At 30.8% G+C, this 23,092-nt stretch overlaps 1 protein-coding gene across 1 annotated transcript in view; it reads right to left on the bottom strand.

The window, feature by feature from the left end:
* LOC143235808 (piezo-type mechanosensitive ion channel component-like) overlaps positions 1-23,092 on the bottom strand; it is a 50,205-nt gene that overhangs the window by 5,432 nt on the left and 21,681 nt on the right. The window contains exons 6-9 of the mRNA XM_076474002.1: positions 19,822-19,987; positions 16,950-17,078; positions 9,431-9,667; positions 5,327-5,593 (exon numbers count right to left, since the gene is read on the bottom strand). Of these exons, the coding sequence (XP_076330117.1) occupies positions 5,327-5,593; positions 9,431-9,667; positions 16,950-17,078; positions 19,822-19,987 (799 nt within the window). The remainder of the gene's footprint in view (positions 1-5,326; positions 5,594-9,430; positions 9,668-16,949; positions 17,079-19,821; positions 19,988-23,092) is intronic.

Raw genomic sequence — 23,092 nt, 5'->3', positions numbered from 1 at the left:
CATCTAGTAATAAACACACCTTGATAAAAACCATGGAAGATCAGATGACACAAAAGTATTGGGTTGAGGAATAATTCTTGAGCGTTTTTTCAAGTTAAAAAAATATATTCATAAATGAAACGCTTTCGCAAAATATTTCATGTCATTTGGTAGATAATTTTTTGCTCTAATAGATGGTGTGTTTGATTTTCATATGTCTTTACTTTTTGTTTTCATTTTCAGCTCATTAAACGGAATGTCAAGTGGACAAAATCGAGCATTTTCGACACCATCTGCTTTTCGCATTTAATATCTTGCAATTTCGTTTAAAACAATGCATACTATATACCTAGGTATTACATGAAATAAAGTATCATAATAAATGTTTTGGGTGTAATGTGTTCATGCATTGAAGTATTGTATAGTCTTGCATGTAATGCTTGAATGAAATTATTTAAAAATGCTCACGAATTATTCCTCAACCTAATACATCAATCTATTCTACAGTAACTGTCTTTATCTCATCTAGTAATGAACACACCATAGTAACAAACATTGGTAGAAAAAGTGACATTACAGTACATCATTCTATTCTACATTAACTGTTCATCTGGTAATGATCACACCTTACTAAAATCCTTGGTAGAAAATATGACAGTACAGTACATCAGCTGTTCAACATTAACTGTCTTTACCTCGTCAAATAATTATCATAATTTAGAATCAAACCTTGGTAAAAAAGATGAAATTACAGTACATCAATCCATTCTACATTCACTCTCTTTATCTCATCTAGTAATGATCAAGCCATGGTAACAAACCTATGAAAAAATATGACAGTAGAGTACATCAATATATTCTACATTATCTATCTTTATGTCATCTAGTAAAGATCCCACATGAGTAAAAAACCTTGGTAGAAAAGATCAAAGAAGTACATCAATCGCTTCTACTTTAACTGTCTTTTATCTCATGTAGTAATGATCAAACCATGGTAACAAACAATGAGAGATTGGATGACACTAAATTATATCAATCTGTTCTTCATTACCTGTCTTTATCACATCTACTAATGAATACACACTGGGAAAACCTTGAAAGAAAAGATGAAAGTACAATACGTCAATACATTCCATGTTGTCTTTATCTCATCTAGTATTGATCACACCTTAGTAACCAACCTTGGAAGAAAAGTTGACAGTACAGTACATCAATCTATTCTATATTAACTGTTTCTATCTCATCTAATAATGATCACAATTTGGTAACAAACCTTGGTAGGGAAGATGACAGTACAGTACATAAATCTATTCTATATTAACTGTCTCTATCTCATCTAGTAGTGAACACACTTTAGTAACAATCCTTGGTACAAAAGATGACAGTACAGTACATCAATCTATTAACTGTCTTTATCTCATCTAGTAGTGAACACACTTTAGTAACAATCCTTGGTACAAAAGATGACAGTACAGTACATCAATGTATTGTATATTAACTGTCTCTATCTCACCTAGTAGTGAACACACTTTAGTAACAATCCTTGGTACAAAGATGACAGTACAGTACATCAATGTATTGTATATTAACTGTCTCTATCTCATCTAGTAGTGAACACACTTTAGTAACAATTCTTGGTACAAAATATGACAGTACAGTACATCAATCTATTCTATATTAACTGTCTCTATCTCATCTAGTAGTGAATACACTTTAGTAACAATCCTTGGTACAAAAGATGACAGTACAGTACATCAATGTATTGTATATTAACTGTCTCTATCTCATCTAGTAGTGAACACACTTTAGTAACAATCCTTGGTACAAAAGATGACAGTACAGTACATCAATGTATTGTATATTAACTGTCTCTATCTCACCTAGTAGTGAACACACTTTAGTAACAATCCTTGGTACAAAAGATGACAGTACAGTACATCAATGTATTGTATATTAACTGTCTCTATCTCATCTAGTAGTGAACACACTTTAGTAACAATTCTTGGTACAAAATATGACAGTACAGTACATCAATCTATTCTATATTAACTGTCTCTATCTCATCTAGTAGTGAATACACTTTAGTAACAATCCTTGGTACAAAAGATGACAGTACAGTACATCAATGTATTGTATATTAACTGTCTCTATCTCATCTAGTAGTGAACACACTTTACTAACAATCCTTGGTACAAAAGATGACAGTACAGTACATCAATGTATTGTATATTAACTGTCTTTATCTCATCTAGTAGTGAACACACTTTAGTAACAATCCTTGGTAGAGAAGATGACAGTACAGTACATCAATCTATGCTATATTAACTGTCTTTATCTCATCTAGTAGTGAATACACTTTAGTAACAATCCTTGGTACAAAAGATGACAGTACAGTACATCAATGTATTGTATATTAACTGTCTCTATCTCATCTAGTAGTGAACACACTTTAGTAACAATCCTTGGTACAAAAGATGACAGTACAGTACATCAATCTATTAACTGTCTCTATCTAATCTAGTAGTGAACACACTTTAGTAACAATCCTTGGTACAAAAGATGACAGTACAGTACATCAATGTATTGTATATTAACTGTCTCTATCTCATCTAGTAGTGAACACACTTTAGTAACAATCCTTGGTACAAAAGATGACAGTACAGTACATCAATCTATTCTATATTAACTGTTTCTATCTCATCTAATAATGATCACAATTTGGTAACAAACCTTGGTAGGGAAGATGACAGTACAGTACATAAATCTATTCTATATTAACTGTCTCTATCTCATCTAGTAGTGAACACACTTTAGTAACAATCCTTGGTACAAAAGATGACAGTACAGTACATCAATCTATTAACTGTCTTTATCTCATCTAGTAGTGAACACACTTTAGTAACAATCCTTGGTACAAAAGATGACAGTACAGTACATCAATGTATTGTATATTAACTGTCTCTATCTCACCTAGTAGTGAACACACTTTAGTAACAATCCTTGGTACAAAAGATGACAGTACAGTACATCAATGTATTGTATATTAACTGTCTCTATCTCATCTAGTAGTGAACACACTTTAGTAACAATCCTTGGTACAAAAGATGACAGTACAGTACATCAATGTATTGTATATTAACTGTCTCTATCTCATCTAGTAGTGAACACACTTTAGTAACAATCCTTGGTACAAAAGATGACAGTACAGTACATCAATGTATTGTATATTAACTGTCTCTATCTCATCTAGTAGTGAACACACTTTAGTAACAATCCTTGGTACAAAAGATGACAGTACAGTACATCAATCTATTCTATATTAACTGTTTCTATCTCATCTAATAATGATCACAATTTGGTAACAAACCTTGGTAGAGAAGATGACAGTACAGTACATAAATCTATTCTATATTAACTGTCTCTATCTCATCTAGTAGTGAACACACTTTAGTAACAATCCTTGGTACAAAAGATGACAGTACAGTACATCAATCTATTAACTGTCTTTATCTCATCTAGTAGTGAACACACTTTAGTAACAATCCTTGGTACAAAAGATGACAGTATAGTACATCAATGTATTGTATATTAACTGTCTCTATCTCACCTAGTAGTGAACACACTTTAGTAACAATCCTTGGTACAAAAGATGACAGTACAGTACATCAATGTATTGTATATTAACTGTCTCTATCTCATCTAGTAGTGAACACACTTTAGTAACAATTCTTGGTACAAAATATGACAGTACAGTACATCAATCTATTCTATATTAACTGTCTCTATCTCATCTAGTAGTGAATACACTTTAGTAACAATCCTTGGTACAAAAGATGACAGTACAGTACATCAATGTATTGTATATTAACTGTCTCTATCTCATCTAGTAGTGAACACACTTTAGTAACAATCCTTGGTACAAAAGATGACAGTACAGTACATCAATGTATTGTATATTAACTGTCTCTATCTCACCTAGTAGTGAACACACTTTAGTAACAATCCTTGGTACAAAAGATGACAGTACAGTACATCAATGTATTGTATATTAACTGTCTCTATCTCATCTAGTAGTGAACACACTTTAGTAACAATTCTTGGTACAAAATATGACAGTACAGTACATCAATCTATTCTATATTAACTGTCTCTATCTCATCTAGTAGTGAATACACTTTAGTAACAATCCTTGGTACAAAAGATGACAGTACAGTACATCAATGTATTGTATATTAACTGTCTCTATCTCATCTAGTAGTGAACACACTTTAGTAACAATCCTTGGTACAAAAGATGACAGTACAGTACATCAATGTATTGTATATTAACTGTCTCTATCTCATCTAGTAGTGAACACACTTTAGTAACAATCCTTGGTACAAAAGATGACAGTACAGTACATCAATGTATTGTATATTAACTGTCTCTATCTCATCTAGTAGTGAACACACTTTACTAACAATCCTTGGTACAAAAGATGACAGTACAGTACATCAATGTATTGTATATTAACTGTCTTTATCTCATCTAGTAGTGAACACACTTTAGTAACAATCCTTGGTAGAGAAGATGACAGTACAGTACATCAATCTATGCTATATTAACTGTCTTTATCTCATCTAGTAGTGAATACACTTTAGTAACAATCCTTGGTACAAAAGATGACAGTACAGTACATCAATGTATTGTATATTAACTGTCTCTATCTCATCTAGTAGTGAACACACTTTAGTAACAATCCTTGGTACAAAAGATGACAGTACAGTACATCAATGTATTGTATATTAACTGTCCCTATCTCATCTAGTAGTGAACACACTTTAGTAACAATCCTTGGTACAAAAGATGACAGTACAGTACATCAATGTATTGTATATTAACTGTCTCTATCTCATCTAGTAGTGAACACACTTTAGTAACAATCCTTGGTATAAAAGATGACAGTACAGTACATCAATCTATTCTATATTAACTGTCTTTGTCTCATCTAGTAGCAAACACACTTTAGTAACAATCCTTGGTACAAAAGATGACAGTACAGTATATCAATGTATTCTATATTAACTGTCTTTATCTCATCTAGTAGTGAACACACTTTAGTAACAATCCTTGGTACAAAAGATGACAGTACAGTATATATCAATCTATTCTATATTAACTGTCTTTATTTCATTTAATAATGATCACAATTCGGTAACAAACGTTGGTACTGAAGATGAGAGTACAGCAGATGAATATATTCTACTTTAACTGTCTTTATCTCATCTAGCAATGAAGAAAGAGGATTGTTGTAAAAAACTAAGTATTTTAATAATAAATTCTAATTTCATTTTATTTGTTCTCTAACCTTCACAGCCAAAGGTTGATAGGAGAGTTCATAGTATTTCATGAGTCCAAGTTGTTCTAGATTAACTGTTTCAATCTTGTCAGGCAACTCACAGTCTCTAAGATTGAGTCCATAAATGTACTGTAGGAGCAATAATGATTCAGCATAAGCCACAAAGAATGGTGAAGTACGTAGACATGCTTGTCGAGAGTTTGGCAACATCCACACAACACAGGACCACAAGAGGAGAATAAAAGTTAACCAGCTGTGATAAGTGATGCTCCAAGTCTAAAACAAAAGAACAACAATTCATTTCCTGCAAATTATTAACCTACATGTTACGCCAATGAGATAGGTCATTATGACAAGTTTACAACTACTTACATCCTGTTCACAAGGATCTTAAATAACTCCAGAAAAAAAAGTGTGCAAAGATACTATTGCATATACATAAATATATATTTTCTAGTTGAACAATCGTAAATTCTGCCAGTTTAACTGCTGGACGTTCATAGTTTTATGAACTTTTTGTGATAAACCAACCACAGGTAAGAAAACCCAATTTTATGAACTTAGACTTAACACTTTACTGCAGTGGACCAAAAAAGACACTAGACTACAAGAATCAATAGTTGTTAATTCATTTGTTCCCCAATTCTACTCTATAATAAAACCAACTATAAACAATTTAGGTCTGAGTTCACTATTAAAATGTTTTAATATTACACACTTCTCGTCACCCATATGATCATTATAAATGTTATTTACCATCATTATAATAATGGTAGATCTGAGTTCACTATTAAAATGTTTTAATATTACACACTTCTCGTCACCCATATGATCATTATAAATGTTATTTACCATCATTATAATAATGGTAGATCTGAGTTCACTATTAAAATGTTTTAATATTACACACTTCTCGTCACCCATGTGATCAGTATAAATGTTATTTACCATCATTATAATAATGGTAGATCTGAGTTCACTATTAAAATGTTTTAATATTACACACTTCTCGTCACCCATATGATCATTATAAATGTTATTTACCATCATTATAATAATGGTAGATCTGAGTTCACTATTAAAATGTTTTAATATTACACACTTCTCGTCACCCATATGATCAGTATAAATGTTATTTACCATCATTATAATAATGGTAGATCTGAGTTCACTATTAAAATGTTTTAATATTACACACTTCTCGTCACCCATGTGATCAGTATAAATGTTATTTACCATCATTATAATAATGGTAGATCTGAGTTCACTATTAAAATGTTTTAATATTACACACTTCTCGTCACCCATATGATCATTATAAATGTTATTTACCATCATTATAATAATGGTAGATCTGAGTTCACTATTAAAATGTTTTAATATTACACACTTCTCGTCACCCATATGATCATTATAAATGTTATTTACCATCATTATAATAATGGTAGATCTGAGTTCACTATTAAAATGTTTTAATATTACACACTTCTCGTCACCCATGTGATCAGTATAAATGTTATTTACCATCATTATAATAATGGTAGATCTGAGTTCACTATTAAAATGTTTTAATATTACACACTTCTCGTCACCCATATGATCATTATAAATGTTATTTACCATCATTATAATAATGGTAGATCTGAGTTCACTATTAAAATGTTTTAATATTACACACTTCTCGTCACCCATATGATCAGTATAAATGTTATTTACCATCATTATAATAATGGTAGATCTGAGTTCACTATTAAAATGTTTTAATATTACACACTTCTCGTCACCCATGTGATCAGTATAAATGTTATTTACCATCATTATAATAATGGTAGATCTGAGTTCACTATTAAAATGTTTTAATATTACACACTTCTCGTCACCCATATGATCATTATAAATGTTATTTACCATCATTATAATAATGGTAGATCTGAGTTCACTATTAAAATGTTTTAATATTACACACTTTTCGTCACCCATGTGATCAATATAAATGTTATTTACCATCATTATAATAATGGTAGATCTGAGTTCACTATTAAAATGTTTTAATATTACACACTTCTCGTCACCCATGTGATCATTATAAATGTTATTTACCATCATTATAATAATGGTAGATCTGAGTTCACTATTAAAATGTTTTAATATTACACACTTCTCGTCACCCATATGATCATTATAAATGTTATTTACCATCATTATAATAATGGTAGATCTGAGTTCACTATTAAAATGTTTTAATATTACACACTTCTCGTCACCCATATGATCATTATAAATGTTATTTACCATCATTATAATAATGGTAGATCTGAGTTCACTATTAAAATGTTTTAATATTACACACTTCTCGTCACCCATATGATCAGTATAAATGTTATTTACCATCATTATAATAATGGTAGATCTGAGTTTACTATTAAAATGTTTTAATATTACACACTTCTCGTCACCCATATGATCAGTATAAATGTTATTTACCATCATTATAATAATGGTAGATCTGAGTTCACTATTAAAATGTTTTAATATTACACACTTCTCGTCACCCATATGATCAGTATAAATGTTATTTACCATCATTATAATAGTGGTAGATCTGAGTTCACTATTAAAATGTTTTAATATTACACACTTCTCGTCACCCATATGATCATTATAAATGTTATTTACCATCATTATAATAATGGTAGATCTGAGTTCACTATTAAAATGTTTTAATATTACACACTTCTCGTCACCCATGTGATCAGTATAAATGTTATTTACCATCATTATAATAGTGGTAGATCTGAGTTCACTATTAAAATGTTTTAATATTACACACTTCTCGTCACCCATATGATCATTATAAATGTTATTTACCATCATTATAATGAAGGTAAGTCCAAGTTCACGATTCAATAGATCAAATGTTTTAACTTTACACGTTTCTCTCCACTCATGTGATCAGTATAAAAGTTATTTACCATCATTATAATAAGGGTAGATCTGAGTTTACTATTCAATATATCAAATGTTTTCTGTTTTAATTTTAGACGTTTCTCTCCACCCATATGATCAGTATAAATGTTATTTACCATCATTATAATAAGGGTAGTTCTGAGTTCACTATTCAAAAGTTTTAATCTTAAACATTTCTCTCCACCCATGTGATCAGTATAAATGTTATTTACCATCATTATAATGAAGGTAAGTCCAAATTCATGATTCAATAGATCAAATGTTTTAATTTTACACGTTTCTCTCCACTCATGTGATCAGTATAAAAGTTATTTACCATCATTATAATAAGGGTAGATCTGAGTTTACTATTCAATATATCAAATGTTTTCTGTTTTAATTTTAGACGTTTCTCTCCACCCATATGATCAGTATAAATGTTATTTACCATCATTATAATAAGGGTAGTTCTGAGTTCACTATTCAAAAGTTTTAATCTTAAACATTTCTCTCCACCCATGTGATCAGTATAAATGTTATTTACCATCATTATAATGAAGGTAAGTCCAAATTCATGATTCAATAGATCAAATGTTTTAATTTTACACGTTTCTCTCCACTCATGTGATCAGTATAAAAGTTATTTACCATCATTATAATAAGGGTAGATCTGAGTTTACTATTCAATATATCAAATGTTTTCTGTTTTAATTTTACACATTTCTCTCCACCTATGTGATCAGTATAAATGTTACTTACCATCATATATATATTAAGGGTAGGTCTGAGTTCAAAATTCAAATGTTTTAATTTTACACATTTCTCTCCACCCATGTGATCAGTATAAATGTTATTTACTATCGCTATAATAAGGGTATGTCCAAGTTCACTATTCAATAAAACAAATGTTTCTGTTTTAATTTTACCCATTTCTCTTCACCCATGTGATCAGTATAAATGTTATTTACCATCATTAGAATAAGGGTATGTCTAAGTTCACAATTGAAAACTTTTCATTTTACACAATTCTCTCAACCTAATGATCAGTATACGTATTATTCACCATCTTTATAATAAGGGTAGGTCCAAGTTCACTTTTCACTAGATCAAATGTTTTAATCTTACAGATTTCCCTCCACCTGTGTGATCAGTATAAATGTTATTTACCATCATTATAATAAGGGTTCCAATGTAGCTTCCTTTCTTCACCAATCTAAACAGACACGTGAATAATGAAAAATACAATGATTTTGTGATATCAATTGACGACACTTCATCATCTGAATCACCATCAAAGGTATTTCCATCAGTGGAAAGAATAACACTTCCATTCATGTCCATAGCAAAGATGTCTTTTGACTGCGATGGATCTTCTGGATATGTTCCATTATCATCTTCTAGAAGCTACCAAAATAGGATGAAATTTATAAAACCAGTTTTGAGATTACACTAATCTTTTATTAACACCATAAGTAACACATACCTGTCAAAAAACTATGTTAGAGATTGGATTAGTCCTTTTGTATCCTAATACCTACAAGACACCTGTCAACATCTACCTTAGAGACTGGATTAGTCCTTTAGTAACCTCTTACATACAAGACACTTGTCAACATCTAGCTTAGAAATTGGATTAGTCATTTATAAACCTGGTAAGTACAAGACGCCTGTAAACTTATACCTTAGAGATTGGATTAGATATTTAGTAACATAGTAAGTACAAGACACCAGCCAACATATACTATAGTAACCTGGTCAGTACCAGATACCTGTCGACATCTGCCTTCAAGATTAGATTGGAGTATACTGGTAGGTACAAGACACCTGTTAACATTTAGCTTCGAAATAGGATTAGTCCTTTTATAACCTATTAAGTACAACACACATGTCAACATCTAGATAAGAGACTGGATTAGTCCTTTCATAACCTGGTAAGAAAAACATGTGTCAACAAACTAGCTTAGAGATTGTATTAGTTCTTTACTATACTTGTAAGTACAAGACACCTTTCAAAATATACATGAGAGAATGGATTAGTACTTTAGTAACCTAGTAAATGCAAGACACGAGTTAACATCTAGCTTAGAGATTGGATTAGTCCTTTAGAATCCTGATAAGTACAAGACACTTGTCAACATATATCTTAGGGATTGGATTAGTCCTCTAGTAATCTAGAAAGAACAAGGCACCAGTCAAAATCTAAATTAGAGACAGGATTAGTCCTTTCATAACCTTGTAAGTACAAGACACCTCTCAACAACTATCTTAGATCAGTCCTTTAGTATACTGGTAATTACAACACACCTATTAACATGTACCTTCAAGATTGGATTAGACCTTTAGTAACCTGGTAATTACAAGACATCTCTCAACATCTAGTTTAGAGATTGGATAAGTGTTTTAGTAACCTTCCAAAAAAACCAAATATTTGTCAAAAAACTAGCTTAGACATAGGATTAATCATTTAGTATACTGGTAAGTACAACAATCCTGTAAACATTTAGCTTAGAGATTGGATTGGTTCTTTAGTATACTATTAAGTACAAGACACCTCTCAACATCTAACTTAGAGACTGGATTAGTCCTTTAGTAATCTAGTGAGTACAAGACAGTTGTCAACATCCACCTTAGAGATTAGATTGGTTCTTTAGTATACTAGTATGTACATGACACCTATCAACATATAGCTTAAAACCTGAATTAGTTCTTTAAAAATCCAGAAAGTACAAGACACCTGTCAACATTTAGCTTGAAGTCTGGATTTGTCCTTTAGTAACCTGGTAAGTACAAGACACCTCTCAACATCTACCTTAAAGTTTGGATCAGTATACTGGTAGATACAAGATACCTATCAACATCTAGTTTAGAAATTGGATCAATCCATTATTATACTGGTAAATACAAGACACCTGTCAAGATATACCTTAGAGATTGGTTTAGTCCTTTATCATCCTGGTAAGTAAGTACAAGACAACTGTCAACATTCAACTTAAAAAATTGAATTAGTCCTTTAATAAACTAATAAGTGCAAGACACCTGTCAACATCTATCTTACAGATTGGATCAGTACTTTACATAATATCAGCATCTAGCTTAGAGATTGCATCAGTCCTTTAGTATACTAGTAATTACCAGACACCTGTCAACATCTAGTTTAGATATTGGTTTGGTTCTTTAGAATACTGGTAGGAACAAGACTCCTATAACATTTAGCTCAGACATTGGATTAGTCCATTCATAACCCGGTAAAAAAAAAAAAAAACACCTGTAAACAACTGTGTTTGAGATTGGATACGTTCTTTCACACCCTGGTAACAACAAAACACCTGTCAACATCTCGCTTAGAGATTGGTTCAGTCCTTTAATAACCCAATAAGTGCAAGAAACTTCTCAACATTTATCTCATAGATTGGATCAATCCTTCAGTATACTGGTAAGTAGAAAACACCTGTCAATATTCAGCTTAGACATTGGATTAGTCCTTTAGTAACCTGGTAACTACAAGACACCTGTCAATATATACCTTGGGTATTGGATTCGTCTTTCAGTAACATGGTAAGAATAAAACACCTGTAAATAAACTAGCTTAGAGATTGGATTAGTCCTTCAGTACATTGATAAGTACAAGAGACCTCTCAACATCTACCTTAGGGATTGGATTAGTCCTTTAGTAAACTGGTAAGCAGAAGATACATGTCAACATCTAGCTTAGGGATTGGATTAGTCCTTTAATAAACTGGTAAGTGCAAGACATCTGTCAACATCTATCTCAGGAATTGGATCAGTCCTTTAGTATACTGGTAAGTAGAGACACCTGTCAATATTTAGCTTAGACATTGAATTAGTCCTTTAGTATACTGGTCAGTACCAGACACCTGTCAACATCTAGCTTAGAGACTGGATTAGTCCTTCAGTGACCTTGTAAGTACAAGACACCAGTCAACATCTAGCTTTGAAACTGAATTTGTCCTTTAATAACCTAGTAAGTGGGAGACACCTGTAAATATCTATGTTAGAGATTGGATCAATCCTTTAGTATGCTGATAAGTACAAGACACCTGTCAACATCTAGCTTACAGATTGGATTAGCCATTTAGTAACCTAGTAAATACAAGACACCTGTCAACATCTGGCTTATAGATTGGATTAGTCATTTAGTAACCTTGTAAGTACAAGACACCTGTCAACATATAGCTTAGAGATTGAATTAGCCATTTAGTAACCTGGTAAAAGCAAGACACCTATCAAGAAACTAGCTTAGAGATTGGATTAGTCCTTTAGTAACCTGGTAAGTACAAGACCCCTGTCAAGATCTAGCTTATACATTGGATTAGTCCTTTAGTAAGCTAATAAGTACAAGACATCCATCAATATATAGCTTAGAGATTGGACTAATCCTTTAGTATACTGGTAAGTAGAAAATTGTAACTGTTATCACACCAATAAAAAATTTAGAAAAAAGATATATATATATATATGTATGTATGCAATACTAATTATTACATGTAAAGGTAATATATGTATAGTGACAATAATATGCAAAGCATCGACAAATGCAATGTGATAACTGTAATAACACAATACATAGCATATAAGAACATTATAATTATAGCTATAATGACAATATTGTACATAATATTGGCAAAACCATGGTGATAACTATGATAATAACACAATGCATAACATGTAAACACAATATAACCACAATGCTATACAAAACATGGATAAAAAACATAGTTATAACTATAATAATAATATTTCAAACAGAATATAGGAGCTTTTAGTTTTTCAATATTGATGAGACAAACGTTGTAAGTAATCTAGTATAATGTGGAGACAACAAAAGAGAGTATTTCATCATTGTTATTAGCTACAGTGAAAAGGTTACATAAGAGAATTAGGTTTATATATGTAAAAATGGCTGGTATGGGTTGAGACATTTTTTTTTTTATGTAGAGGAACAAACAACGTTTCGACCTTCTTCGGTCATCCTCAGGTTCACAAAAAAAAATTTCTCAACCCATACCAACCGTTTTTACATATATATTTTTCTCTACAAGTGGGTTTTCTCGTCATCATGGATTATAATTAGGTTTAACTGTAATGATAGTACAATAACTAGGTTTTATCTATAGCACTGAAATTAGAGTTATATTATACACACAAAAAGGACTCAGTTTTATCTGTAGCACTAAAACTGATGTTAGTAACAATAATAGCTTTATCTCTAACATTAAGACTAGTGTTATATTACACTAAAAAACAGCAATGATAGCTTTATCTATAACACTGAAACTAGTTATAATACACAAGCAAACAGCACTGATAACTTTACCTATAACACTGAAGCTAATTATATTACATAAACAAACACTACTGATAGCTTTGTCTCTAACATTCAGACTGGTGATATATTACACATAAAAATACAGAACTCATAGCTTCATCTGTAACATTGAGACTAGTATCATATTACATAAAAAAAAAAACAGGATTGACAGTTTTAACAGTAACATAGACACTGGTGTTACATTACACAAAATAAACTGACAGATTTACATCTTACACTGAGACTCATGATAGTAACACTTACAGCTTCATTGGTAACACTGAGAATAGTGTTATATTGCACAATCAGAAATCAGTTATACCTTCAACATTGATACTATGGTTATATTACACAAAAAAACAGTGCTAATCAATTTATCTGTAAAAACTGAGACTAGTTTTATATTAAACAAACAAATAGCACTGATAACTTTATCCTTAACACTCAGACTAGTGTTACATTACCCAAACACACAACACTAAATATTTTATCTATAATGCTAAATCTATAGTTATATTACACAAACAAACAAGATTAATACTTTTATCTATAACACTAAAACTATAGTTATATTAAAAAAATAAACAACATTAATACTTTTATCTATAACACTAAAACTATAGTTATATTAAAAAAATAAACAACATTAATACTTTTATCTATAACACTAAAACTATAGTTATATTAAAAAAATAAACAGTACTGATAGCTTTGTACTTGAAGTTTCTAATATTGTCTTTTTACAGATAATGATAAAACTACTGTGTGATAAACAGACAATATTATTAACTTTATGTACAATAATATGACAAGTGTAGGATAAACAAACAATACTAGTAACTTCAAGTAGAATGATAAGAGTAGTGTGTGATAAACAGACAATATTATTAACTTTATGTACAATAATATGACAAGTGTAGGATAAACAAACAATACTAGTAACTTCAAGTATAATGATAAGAGTAATGTATGACAAACAGACAATATTAGTAACTTTATGTACAATAACATAACAAGTGTAGGATAAACAAACAATACTAGTAACTTCAAGTAGAATGATAAGAGTAGTGTATGATAAACAGACAATATTAGTAACTTTATGTACAATAATATGACAACTGTAGGATAAACAAACAATACTAGTAACTTCAAGTATAATGATAAGAGTAATGTATGACAAACAGACAATATTAGTAACTTTATGTACAATAACATAACAAGTGTAGGATAAACAAACAATACTAGTAACTTCAAGTATAATGATAAGAGTAATGTATGACAAACAGACAATATTAGTAACTTTATGTACAATAACATAACAAGTGTAGGATAAACAAACAATACTAGTAACTTCAAGTATAATGATAAGAGTAGTGTATGATAAACAGACAATATTAGTAACTTCAAGTACAATAATATGACAAGTGTAGGATAAACAAACAATACTAGTAACTTCAAGTATAATGATAAGAGTAGTGTATGATAAACAGACAATATTAGTAACTTTATGTACAATGATATGACTACTATATGATAAAGAGACAATACTAGTAACTTCAAGTACAATAATATGACAAGTGTAGGATAAACAAACAATACTAGTAACTTCAAGTATAATGATAAGAGTAGTGTATGATAAACAGACAATATTAGTAACTTTATGTACAATGATATGACTACTATATGATAAAGAGACAATACTAGTAACTTCAAGTATAATGATAAGAGTAGTGTATGATAAACAGACAATATTAGTAACTTCAAGTACAATAATATGACAAGTGTAGGATAAACAAACAATACTAGTAACTTCAAGTATAATGATAAGAGTAGTGTATGATAAACAGACAATATTAGTAACTTCAAGTACAATAATATGACAAGTGTAAAATGAACAAACAATACTAGTAACTTCAAGTATAAATATAAGAGTAATGTATGACAAACAGACAATATTAGTAACTTTATGTACAATAACATAACAAGTGTAGGATAAACAAACAATACTAGTAACTTCAAGTATAATGATAAGAGTAATGTATGATAAACAGACAATATTAGTAACTTTATGTACAATAATATGACAAGTGTAAAATGAACAAACAATACTAGTAACTTCAAGTATAAATATAAGAGTAATGTATGATAAACAGACAATATTAGTAACTTTATGTTCAATGATATGACTACTATATGATAAAGAGACAAGACTAGTAACTTCAAGTATAATGATAAGAGCAGTGTATGACAAACAGACAATATTAGTAACTTCAAGTACAATAATATGACAAGTGTAGGATAAACAAACAATACTAGTCATTTCAAGTACAATGATAAGATTAGTGTATGATAAACAAACAATATTAGGAACTTCAAGTACAATGTAAGACTAGTTATACAGTAATCAGGAGAATTATTATTACAGCTATAATAACAGGAATGTTAGGTTACAGTGAAAAAGATTTTAGCTATAGTGATAGGAATGTGTTAATGATAACAACATTGCTAGTTTTAACAACACAAATAAAGTATTAATGATGCTAATAAGGTAATACTAAGCTCTTTTCAATAGGTATAAAACAGACATATTCTAACTGGTTCAAGAATAAGGGCTTTCATTTCATTTAACACTCCTACGAAAAGTGGGGCCTAATAGGCCCCAGTGCAACTTGAAAGGCTATTAATATTAGGCTAATAATTTTGTATTTAAATGAAATTGCCATTTAAATCCATTAATGAATGGATTAACGAGATTCCCATTGTCCCTATCTACTATCTAGCGAAACCACAGCCAGGGAAACGGGCTTGGAGAAATCAGGGCTAGAAACGTCTTTTCGTAGGAGTGTTAAAATAATATAAGTAGTTTTGAAAGGTTTACCTCAATTTCTTAGAATAAAAAATAATACCTTTCAGGTTTTGAAAAGTAATACTGTGTTCAAATGTTTGATTATGCATGACTAGTGTGCAAAAGTAAGGTTGTGTAGCAAAGTGTTTCACTTTATGGATATTAAATTTTGGATTTCAAAACATTAAACTTTTCAGGTGGAAAATAATAACGTTTTATTTCAAAAGATTAGTTACACTTTATGGATGTTAAAAAGGTTGTGTTTCAAAAGTTCCAATTAATAACAAACAAAAAGTTTCTCACAAAAGCATCAATAACAAAAACTTTATAAAATATAGTAGTTCTTAAGACAAAGCCAAAACAAAATAAAACATTTAAAGCCTGATAATAACAAATATGTTTAAGACAAACATTCATCATAATAATATATTCCATTTTTCTAATCAATGCCAATTAAACTCAGACAAAGCTGCAGCTAGAGAGAGCAATAGTTAGGGTTGTGCAGTACATACGACTTGAAAGCCTTCTTGCACATTGCGAGGTCTACATCTTAACATGCCAGAAGGGGATTGAGGAGAGCTTTGTTTTGTGTCACCTTTGGCTACGGCATGCTCTGCACTGCCTTCAAGCTCTTCTTTCACCTGAAGAAGTCAACAAGCTGAGGTACTGAAATCTTTAATGCTTTAACCTGCCACTAGGAGCAGAATTCAGTAAGTGCACTACAAATCACTTATGAAAACTAAAAAACAGGATAATCATATTTTGTTCATCATAACCTTTGATCTACATCTAATAAAATTAATAACAGGTTTATCATATGTTGTTTGTCATAACCTTTGACTTACATCTAATAAAATTAATACCAGGTTTATCATATTTTGTTTTCACAACCTTCAATATACATCTATTAAAACTTATAACAGATTTATCATATGTTGTTTGTCATAACATTTGACCTACATCTAATAAGATTAATAAAAGGTTTATCATATTTTATTTTTCATAATCTTTGATCTACATCTAGTAAAACTAATACCAGGTTTATCATATGTTGTTTGTTATAATGTTTTATCTACATCCAATATAACATTTCATATAAAACAATAAAGTTCAAGTAAAATTCTTGTAGATTTTTAAAACTGACACTGTGATTTAACCATTTACTTTTAGTGGATACAGTAAGACACAGTAAGTAACCTCACAGTGTATCATTTATTGAAACTAAACATGATATGGTGGAACTTTATATGATGTTAACACAGCCTTATGTGTATCTTAAACTATGAGCCATAATTTAAGAGATTTTTAAAATATAATGATTTTACTAATTAATATATTATAAATATTTTACTGGTAAATTCTATGAGAAGTCTTACTGAGAAGAGCAATTTCACTAATTAATATATTATAAATATTTTACTGGTAAATTCTATGAGAAGTCTTACTGAGAAGAGCAATTTCACTAATTAACATATTATAAATATTTTACTGGTAAATTCTATGAGAAGTCTTACTGAGAAGAGCAATTTCACTAATTAATATATTATAAATGTTTTGCTGGTAAATTCTATGAGAAGTCTTACTGAGAAGAGCAATTTCACTAATTAACATATTATAAATATTTTACTGGTAAATTCTATGAGAAGTCTTACTGAGAAGAGCAATTTTACTAATTAACATATTATAAATATTTTACTGGTAAATTCTATGAGAAGTCTTACTGAGAAGAGCAATTTCACTAATTAACATATTATAAATATTTTACTGGTAAATTCTATGAGAAGTCTTACTGAGAAGAGCAATTTTACTAATTAACATATTATAAATATTTTACTGGTAAATTCTATGAGAAGTCTTACTGAGAAGAGCAATTTTACTAATTAACATATTATAAATATTTTACTGGTAAATTCTATGAGAAGTCTTACTGAGAAGAGCAATTTTACTAATTAATATATTATAAATGTTTTGCTGGTAAATTCTATGAGAAGTCTTACTGAGAAGAGCAATTTCACTAATTAATATATTATAAATATTTTACTGGTAAATTCTATGAGAAGTCTTACTGAGAAGAGCAATTTTACTAATTAACATATTATAAATGTTTTACTGGTAAATTCTATGAGAAGTCTTACTGAGAAGAGCAATTTTACTAATTAATATATTATAAATATTTTACTGGTAAATTCTATGAGAAGTCTTACTGAGAAGAGCAATTTCACTAATTAATATATTATAAATATTTTACTGGTAAATTCTGTGAGAAGTCTTACTGAGAAGAGCAATTTCACTAATTAATATATTATAAATGTTTTGCTGGTAAATTCTGTGAGAAATTGTACTTCTCAGAATAAGCTTGACATTTAATACTACTGCAGTAATTAAAGCTTCCCTTTTATTAATTTTGTGTTTGGATTTGAATCTGAGATTTGTAGCATGCAAGACATGTGCTCTATTAATTAAACTAAAGACACCAGGCAAGTGGTCTGTTAACAGAGCTAAGAACACCAGGCAAGTGTTCTATAAACTCAGCTCTGTTATTATTTCCAGAGTTCAGATTCAAAAAAAAGAACTTTCAAAACTAAACAAAGTGCCACACAAGATTAATAAAATCCAGGGATATATTTAAATCAATATTTTGTCAAAAATCTTTATCAAAATGTATTATTAAGATGAATATTTCTTTGTACAGAATATACAAGAGATGATGAGTAACAATAATTAATTATACTTAAGTAATTAAGATCACTATTGTTAAACTTCTTTACATATATGTAAATACATAAATATTTTAGTCTTGAGATGCATTCCAACAAAAAATTTTAACAGACATTTTTTGAGAAAGAAACAACCTGTACATGCATTGATACTAATACACAAATGATTCAAAAATGAACTCAAAAAGAAAATGCAAGCAAACCAAAATGGTAGTTCACAAAAACAAACCACTGAAAAAACACTATACAACAAATCAGTTATTTAAAGACAAAAATACATACGAATTAGGCTAAACTTCAGTTCAGTTCTCATGTGATATTGAAAATATTCCCTTCAGATTACTGATTTGTTTTATATATTGTGAGCTCTATACATTATGTTAAATTTAGTAATGTTCATATTTAAGCCTATTACAACACTCAGTGTAAAGGACAGGGCCCAAACAATAAGATGAAATCACTCATCAAGTCGTAATTAGTAGGATAATCTTATGTATTGACAACGTATTTGTTTAGAGTTTTTATGTTATTAATAACCAAGTAACTAACATTATTATCAACCAGCATGGAGTTTTATGCTTTAAATACATACATCACGATCTGCCTATGAAAACATTACTCAGGTTTGAACTTGTACTACATGTACATAAACAGAAAATATACCCACATCTGCATGGAGTTTATAGCGAATTAAGAAACAGAGCAGCCAGTATAGTCCAAGCAACACAAGTGGCTGTATATATACAGTCCAGTGTTCTGGTCGAAAGATTATGGTTCGACTATCACCACTAGTACCACAAGAAGAATCCACAAGTCCCAACAAGCCAAGCAATCTATGAGATACAAAACATCATTATCTCATGTTTACATTTAAATAAGCCAGAACTGTAAAAACCTGATATAATAACAAGGATTGTTATAAAATGGTTTTATTTTTAATATCAATAATAAGCAACTTACACACTTTAACTTGCTGGTTTGCTTGTTTATTGAAGTTGTACAAATATACTACAAATTCTCAGTGTGAGCCATCTGTAGAGATAAAACTAAATATAAGGTAACTACCGAACAAGGCCTACCAACAACTGTTAAGCCAGCGAACATTGATACTGACTGTCACTTTATAATTCACCACAGTTAAAAGGATGAAAAGTTTCAATGAAAAATATTTGAACTCACGATCCAACAACTTTATCACTTGGTGATGACAGACGTCAGTTATTACAAAACACAACAAGCAGCTGTCTCTCTTCCTTATTTGCTACTCATTTCTAAGCAATATCAATAGTAATCTTCTATGTTTTCCATATCAATATCAGTCTTCTAATCACAACTTAATTTCTCTTTACCTTGTGTAAGTAACTTTTTACCTCTTTTATTCCATACACAAACAAGCATGTTTTTACAAGACAAGGACCTGTAGTACACATAAACTGAGAACAACCCAGTGGTTAGTGTGCTAGACTGTACCTGAGGTTCCATTGCTCAAGACAAACATCCTATTAGGCCTAATGAAAATAACCCAAGAGTTGGTGTTTGTTGTTAAGCACAAAGTACACTTAAAAATGAGGAATAGTTTGTCATTAATTTATATGCAAAAACGGCTCATTTGGGTTGAGAAAATATTTTACATAGAAGAGCGAACAACATAAAAATGTTGAGTAAAATATTTTCTCAACCCAAACGAGCCGTTTTTGCATATAAATTTCTCAACAAGTGGGTTTCTCAACATCACTGAGTTTTTCATCAAGTCCAAAGCACACTTAAACAATAGCAACTGTTTTTTTTGTTGTCAAGCCCAAAGTATGCAATAGAATATCTGTGGTCTGCTCACTGTGTAAGTTTAAACCCAATTTTTGGAATGAAAAACCCACAGACTTGTCAAGCCACCTGAGGTACAAAACTTGGAACAGATAGTACAGAGAGTCCTCAAGAAGCTTTATGCCAAATTCAACAACAAATAAGTAAAATACAATTATAACATACCTTACTGTTCTAAAGTACATTTTATTCTAGGTTCTGATTCAGACTAAGTTAAATCTGACTGAAATAATCCAACCTCACATGTTACTCGTCTCTAATTTTACTAGTAAAGGATTTCATTTTATGGGTAGTTAGATTGCATGTATTACCTGACCTAGTTTATCAGGAGAGCATTGTAGTGAAGTCCTATATTTGTACCACTATATTTATTCATACTGAGAGAGCCAAAGCTTGCTGTAAAAGTCCTGTTTTTCTATCACTATATTTTTCCTTGTGGAGAGAAACAAGGCTTACTGTGGGAGTCCAGTCTTGTGTTATTGTGTTTTTTCATTGATTCTGCTGCTAAGAGAACCAAAACTTAGTGTGTCCAAGTCTTGTCTTCATGTCACTGTATTTCTCCCTGCTGACAGAGTGAAGATGTACTGTATAAAAATCCTGTCTTTGTGTCACACTGTTTCTTCCTGCTGGCAGAGTCAAGATGTACTGTGTGAAAATCCTGTCTTTGTGTCACAGTGTTTCTTCCTGCTGACAGAGTCAAGATGTACTGTGTGAAAATCCTGTCTTTGTGTCACAGTGTTTCTTCCTGCTGGCAGAGTCAAGATGTACTGTGTGAAAATCCTGTCTTTGTGTCACAGTGTTTCTTTTTGATGAAAGAGTCAAGATGTACTGTATGAGAAACCTGTCTTTGTGTCACAGTGTTTCTTCCTGCTGGCAGAGTCAAGATGTACTGTGTGAAAATCCTGTATTTGTGTCACACTGTTTCTTTCTGGTGACAGAGTCAAGATGTACTGTATGAGAAACCTGTCTTTGTGTCACACTGTTTCTTTCTGGTGACAGAGTCAAGATGTACTGTGTGAAAATCCTGTCTTTGTGTCACACTGTTTCTTCCTGCTGACAGAGTCAAGATGTACTGTGTGAAAATCCTGTCTTTGTGTCACACTGTTTCTTCCTGCTGGCAGAGTCAAGATGTACTGTGTGAAAATCCTGTCTTTGTGTCACAGTGTTTCTTCTTGATGAAAGAGTCAAGATGTACTGTATGAGAAACCTGTCTTTGTGTCACAGTGTTTCTTCCTGCTGACAGAGTCAAGATGTACTGTGTGAAAATCCTGTCTTTGTGTCACAGTGTTTCTTTCTGGTGACAGAGTCAAGATGTACTGTGTGAAAATCCTGTCTTTGTGTCACAGTGTTTCTTCCTGCTGACAGAGTCAAGATGTACTGTATGAGAAACCTGTCTTTGTGTCACAGTGTTTCTTCCTGCTGACAGAGTCAAGATGTACTGTGTGAAAATCCTGTCTTTGTGTCACACTGTTTCTTTCTGGTGACAGAGTCAAGATGTACTGTATGAGAAACCTGTCTTTGTGTCACAGTGTTTCTTCCTGCTGACAGAATCAAGATGTACTGTGTGAAAATCCTGTCTTTGTGTCACACTGTTTCTTTCTGGTGACAGAGTCAAGATGTACTTTGTGAAAATCCTGTCTTTGTGTCACACTGTTTCTTCCTGCTGACAGAGTCAAGATGTACTGTGTGAAAATCCTGTCTTTGTGTCACAGTGTTTCTCCCTATTGACAGAGTGAAGATGTGCCATCTTTGTGTCATGTATTTTGCTTGGCAAACTTCAGAATTTCTTTATCATACTCACTTCACTTAAACAGTTTAACTTTCTTCATTTCTGTATACATAACATTATTTCACTAGGCCTACCACTATCTAAAATGCAGTAACCATAGACTTTGCTGAAATGAACACTTTCTTCTTACTTCACTTGCGATGAATTAATACAACATTTATTCTACATATGAGATTCACAACCAATCCCTCATCTTTACAGGAACTGTCAGAATATGTCTCAAATCACAACATATTTTAAACATTTCTTTCATAAACATTTCACTTACATTTTTTCATATATACACACACAAATATTTGTTTTACTCTAAATAACTTCCAAGTTAAAA

Source organism: Tachypleus tridentatus, chromosome 12, assembly GCF_004210375.1.
Source record: "Tachypleus tridentatus isolate NWPU-2018 chromosome 12, ASM421037v1, whole genome shotgun sequence".
NCBI lineage: Eukaryota > Metazoa > Arthropoda > Merostomata > Xiphosura > Limulidae > Tachypleus > Tachypleus tridentatus.
This window is presented reverse-complemented; position numbering and strand designations above follow the sequence as displayed.